This window comes from Balaenoptera acutorostrata, chromosome 1 (genome assembly GCF_949987535.1).
Source record: "Balaenoptera acutorostrata chromosome 1, mBalAcu1.1, whole genome shotgun sequence".
In the NCBI taxonomy this organism is placed as follows: domain Eukaryota; kingdom Metazoa; phylum Chordata; class Mammalia; order Artiodactyla; family Balaenopteridae; genus Balaenoptera; species Balaenoptera acutorostrata.
This window is the reverse complement of record NC_080064.1, coordinates 84265849-84271922: the sequence shown is the minus strand read 5'-3', so window position 1 is coordinate 84271922 and position 6074 is coordinate 84265849. Positions and strand designations below refer to the sequence as shown.

Sequence of the window (6074 nt, the reverse complement as noted above, 5' to 3'; positions counted from 1 at the left end):
GAGGTCTGGGGGGGTGCGTTTGCTCTTCCTGTTTGTGCCAATGTATCGATGTAGAGTTGCTCTGTTTTCTTCCACTGTATTTATTGCTGCATTTCTCAGCATAAACTTATCCCATTGTATTTTTTATAAATAAATATTTTTTTTGAACATTCCTGTGAGCCACAGGCTGATTATTTTCTGGCTAACTTCCAGATGGGTAGAGTCAGATTTTTTTTTTAAGTATTCTTTCCCAGGTACTGTTATAAGATACTTGAACATTTCTTTACTGAATCTATACACCAGTGCACTGAGTGCTTGAGAAGGAGGCTTAGAAAAACGAAGGGACCTGCCCATTGCACACAGGAAATGCCAGCCAGGATTCAAACTATCATCTGACCTTTGCTTATTCCATTGTGACTCATCTGCCTCCAGTGCATTCTAAATCCAACTTGGAATAATCTTAAAATCATCTTGGGGAACATTGGTGGGGATGGGGTGGGGGGATTTTATATTCATATTCTAGCGTGAATAAATATTAAGAAACATACTGGATCAGGGATAGGACATGCTGTTTGATAATGAACTAGGATTTATAGTAGGAAGTGTTAGCAAAACCTAACCTTCAGTTATGACCTAGAGGAGGTCAAACAAACAGCTAAGTGTTGTAATGATAAAAAATTCAGTCGCTAACACACTTTTTGACATTTTCTCAGCCAAGTGATTTCCTCTGATAGCACTGGTTCTATTAGGCCTTGGGGGTGAAATGTGCCTGCTTGTTTTTTGCTGAGGCAGATAATGAGGACATAGGGGTGTTTGATGAACCCACAAAAGCGCAGTTGACTTGCTCACCGTGCTGCAGTGACTAAGGTTAATGCCTCGGAGAAACTGCCCTGTTGTAAATCCTTTTCCTAAAGGAGACTGTCAGAGCTCAACTAATAGTCTTGTTTAAGAAAAAAGTTGTAATTTGCATTTGTTAAAGGAGACCGAGCTAGCATGCTGTTTCCTGCCCTCCAGGAAGAGGGGTTTAGGGAAACCTTATATCGCACTGCTTGCCCTGCCAAATAAGTCAGATTGGGCGTCCTGTTAGGAGAGTTAGTAATTCAGTTTACCTGTTATCTAGTTGAAACGAGGCTGCCAATCAACACGTTAGATGTTCCTATTTGTTTAAAGCTTTAAAAAGGAAAAGCCGCCAGTGCACGCCCACCGTGGCCCTTTCCTCTGACCCACCACTGAATCTAAATCTGGGAATGGGGTCCAGGCAGAAGGACTTTAAACCTTCCTCCGGGCAATCTCAGGTGGGGCTGTGGTTGAAAACCGCTTCTGCAGAACATTTGCTAATTTGTAAGACGTAGCCTTGTACTTTTAACAAAATTTAACTTTTCACATCTGGTTAATCTTCTGCCCGTTCTATACCACGCCCATCAGGTGGTAGTTCCTTTTACACTTTCGGTTTTAATTGTCCCTAAATCTAAGAATTGTACTTTGAAAAGCTGTAACATATTTAGCACGTTTCCAGGAGTGGAAGGGTAGGGAAAAGTCCTCTGTACTAGGGCAACATTCCAGAGAGTTTTGCTACGGTTTATTGGTTGTGAGTGAGGAATTGTCCTTTAAATTGGTTTTTACATAATGTGCTTTTTAATTGACCACATAAACATGTTGTTAAAAGGTTTTTCAGTCCCAGTTGGTACAAAAAAGGTTGTATACTTTTATGGTTCTAGTATTGTAATGTGGTCAAATAGTGGGGACAAAACCAGGAAGAATAGGGTCCACGTCGGGCCCTATCGTTTATTCTGCGCATGGCTCTTAGGAGAAGGAAACTTTTTGCAGGTACAAATACCTGATGGGCGCTTATCTTACAAAGGCCGGAGTTCTGTTCCCTCTTCATTCGTTAATGAGTTCTTGTCTCTCTGTGCCCTTGCATTGTTTAAGTTGTTGATCCTTTTTATAAAACTCTGAAAAACAAAAGAATGAGTTAGACCAGTGTTCTGCATCTGCACAGATTGGCAATCATTTACTTGGCCATATCATTTCGGGGAATTTAATCCTTAAAGTTTTCCCTGTTGAACTAAAATATCTTGGAGGGGGGTAGATTTCAAAGTAGGTTTTTAATCAGAAAAGTGTAAATTGGAGAAAGAAGACCTAGTTAGCTTCCTACCACCATCAGAAATATTTTCTTTGGAGTACATACCAAATATGTTAAAGTGCTACTGTATTTTTATGTTTTATTTGGAGAAGAATGAGGATACACTTAATTATAAAACTGTAGAAGTGCTTCTTAAACTTCAGTGCCTGGCCGGACTAAGGAGTGCTTTGCACGCTCTGTTTAAAAGCAAAAGGGCCTAGGTTTTAGGGTAACAGAATTAAAGAAAATTGTTAAAATGTCACTTGACCCAGACAACAGAAAGAGATGCGAGACTTCATTCAGCTGTTAAAATATGCCTGTCTACACAGGATAAGGCAAATCAGCAACAACTGTGTTGCAAAAGCTGTTGGAAACAGCTGCCTGCTATTTCCAGATAGCAGTATGGGGGCTCTAATGAGGGTGTGGCATTCCTCAACATTGTGTGCTGTGGTTAATAAAGGGCCTCAGAATCACAGATCTGTCATACTGGCACTGAAGGTGATTGGTCTACACTGGAGTGGGTGTTCCCTAAAATACAACGGGTATGACATGATGCTTGGGGATGCAAAAATGCCTTAGAAAAAGATCAACTGTGAAATCTCCAGACCATCCAAAAGGCCAGACCAAGCCATTAGCACCAAAGGGGACTTGCACTGCTACTCCATCCAGACCTCCTACCCTGGGGTCATTTGCTTAGTGATAATTGCTCAGCTTCACTTCTTTTCCAGGGAGAAGGTTTCAGTAAGGGAGGTGGGATCAACCTCAGAAAATACAGCCCAGATCTCTCAGGACATTTGGGTCATGTGGCCCTCCGGAAGAGAAAATAAGCTGGGAACCAAGGCTCCTTTATGTGTGAGTCTTCAACTCTTTTGAGATTGTGAGGATGGAGTCTAAAACAGGAAATGAGATGTTTACTTACCAAAAACTCTTGGTCCATAAAGTAGGGCTTTTCTGATGATCCATCATTTGTTTCCAGATCAACAGCAAAACACAGGAAAAGTGCATCCAGCACAGTTTCAAACATAGATAAAAAACTATGGGCTACTAAGTAGGCAAAAAAAGCAACCAATAGCAGTGGGATTGCCCACACCTGAAGCACACGGTCGTAGTTAAATGCCATCAGTCCTCCAAAAGCTGTGAAACACACCACTAGCACCTGTCCAGAGCAAGAGTTTGTTGAAAATGTTTATAAGTTGGTTGGTTAGGATATTTTAGAAAAGACATTTGTCAGGTATAAGCAATAGTTTCCATGTATGTGCATGTGTGGGAGTGTATGTGCCTTACTGTAAAGAGTGCTTGTCAGAAAATTGGGTACAATGAAATAGGAAGAAGAAAAATGAAAAGCTATGATACCAAAAGAAAACCCAGCTAATTTGGAGGATGAGAAGAGTATACATACTTTCATTTTATCTGTGCTCAGTTTTTGTATTTATGCAGATGTAATGGTACCTCACAAAATTTTTAGTGTTTTTTTCACTAAACACTACAAAAAGCATCTTCATTAAATTTTTTTTATAAATGCTATTTTTAAAAACAACAGCACAACAATCCAGTGAGTGGATATACTGTAGTTCAATATGTGAGTACTTTTACCCTGGGGATTAAAGTGGATGGGCTTTCCAATGCTGGTGTAGGGAGATAATAGGATAATAGGCTTTTGCTACATGTAATTATTATATTTCCAGGAATATGATTACAGGCCATGATGTACCTAACTGTTTAACAGACAAATCAGAGCCCCTCTGGAGCCCGCACTGCACTTGGATATCCATAAAGATGGACGCGAATGTCTGCATGCCACTTCATTCAAAAAAAAAAAAAAATCAGCAATTATGCGTTCCTTTTGGGAAATATAGGAAAATGAATTACTGCTTAAAATAAAATACAAGTCTGTTATAGAAGAGTAGCTCCCGCTCGCCGCAACTAGAGAAAGCCCGCACGCAGCAAGGAAGACCCAACGCAGCCAAAAATAAATAAATAAGTGTATAAAAAAAGAAAAAATGAAACCTCCTTCCAAAAATTTTTGTAAGTAGTTATTACAAAATATATCATCCACAATCCTACCAAGCTAACGTAAACAATACCACTTAGATAGAACTACAACTTAGATTATTAGGCTGTTTTGAAAGGCATAATCAGTTTGTTCTTCTAGAGCTACTGTCCCATGAAAAGTCTCTGGGGCCCAGCTGTGCCTTAAAATATATGTGCAATTAACACAAACCTGTGAAGTCCATGCATGTTCTAACTTGTTACTGACAGCTAACCATGATAGTAATGCACCAGAGATATACGCCAAATGCCAAAGAAACACAAAATGCTAAACGAGGAGCCAAGAGTCCCCATATTTGGCATTGGCACAACTGGAGACTGATACCTTGTTCATTTTAGGGCACCACGAATGTCCCCGGCATTCGTGTCCTATGTGGAGGACTGGTTGGAAGAAGCAAGGATGTCTAGCTTAGAAGAGGGAAGATGTAGAGGGAGGGTCGGGACGTCTGTGGTCAAGAATTTGAAGGGCAGTCAACTGGAAATAGGATCAAACAGGTGTGTGGAATTAAGCCCAGTGGGTGACACGGAAAGAGACATGCTAGCACAGTATAAAGAACCTTCAGCTTGAGGCATGGCCAAGTAGGGGCTGGAGCACCGCTTTCATCACTCTTTTAGGGATTCTTCCCTGTAACCCAGAAAGGGGATGTGTTATCCTTAGTTCACAGATGGGAAAAATGAGGTTTTCACTAGACCACATACAACTCCTTGGAAAAAGATGACAGCAGAAATGTAACTGGCTCCATTTGGGACATTAACCATTCTATCTTTGTATTTATGGATTCAATGCTCTTAAAATCATCAGGTTTCAATACTATTTCCATATATTTTTATGACAAACAACCCCTATAAAACATTCATTTTCTGAGGTTAGTAGCATTTTCATTTTAGGTATGAGAAAGCAGGATTCAGAATGGTAGAAAGAAATGATTATAGCTAAGAGTAAGACTAGGATTCGAATCCTGGCTCTACCTATCGTGGGATCCTGGACAAGTTATTAAACCTTAGTTTCCTCATCTGCGAAACAGGGTTACTTCACAGGATTGAGGATTAAATGAGAGGATAAGGCACAGCATCTACCACAGAGTAAGCACTCAGGAAACAGTAGTTGTCCTTCACGGTCTTGTTGTATGGCTTAATTTTTGGATCCCAAGTTCCTTTATTATTTTAGTGAAGACATCTCACCTTTCCTAGAAAAATTACGAAGTCTCCAAAGCAGTTAACAGATGTAAAATGACTTGAATTCTTGGATAAGAGTTTGAGTGCATCTTTTGCTGATGTACAAAAATCTGTCCCATTAATGGCAGTTGTAGTGTATGCATTCTGAAACAAAAGACAATAGTTAAAAAGATGATGAGTCTTACTGTTGTAAAGACAATATAATGCCGATGCAGAATATTTGCAAAATAGAGAAAAATAGTTACTATTAACCCACTATCTCTACCCATAACAGGTCATTTCATTTTCAAAGTCCCTTCCAGTCTCTGGAATATATACACATATATTTTCATATAATTGTAATAAATGGAAAAGATAAATAAGTATTTCTGGTCAATATGGTGGATTAAGCATCACCATTACAAACATATGGAAATGATGCGTAAAGCATAACTATCTTAATGCACAGCAGAGTTTGAGGGGAGGAAAAGAAGTTTAGGTGCTAGAAACAAAGCAGACCCTAGCTAATGGTGAGCGCTGAACCCAAAGACTTAATGGGCAGGGAATCAGTAAAGGTTAGAAGTGATGGGCTGGGGATTTAACACCTTGGGGCTAAGAAACAACGCTCAGGCCCATACCAGGAAACTGAGCTGTCTGCATAAATACAGAATTGATATTCAAACTCAATCAGCCATTCCAGGAAAGTGGTAAAGAAATGCAACATCTGCCTAGGACCACTGAAATTACTAGGGTCTGGCCATAGGCAGAG

General features: G+C 39.8%; 1 protein-coding gene across 4 annotated transcripts in view; it reads right to left on the bottom strand.

Moving 5' to 3' along the window:
* Positions 1-6074, bottom strand: part of SLC44A3 (solute carrier family 44 member 3) — a 94067-nt gene that overhangs the window by 8644 nt on the left and 79349 nt on the right. For all 4 annotated transcript variants that reach the window (XM_057530527.1, XM_057530537.1, XM_057530542.1 and 1 more), the window contains exons 13-15: positions 5333-5470; positions 3021-3257; positions 1817-1931 (exon numbers count right to left, since the gene is read on the bottom strand). In XM_057530527.1, coding sequence (XP_057386510.1) covers positions 1833-1931; positions 3021-3257; positions 5333-5470 — 474 coding nt within the window. In that variant the 3' untranslated portion in view covers positions 1817-1832. The remainder of the gene's footprint in view (positions 1-1816; positions 1932-3020; positions 3258-5332; positions 5471-6074) is intronic.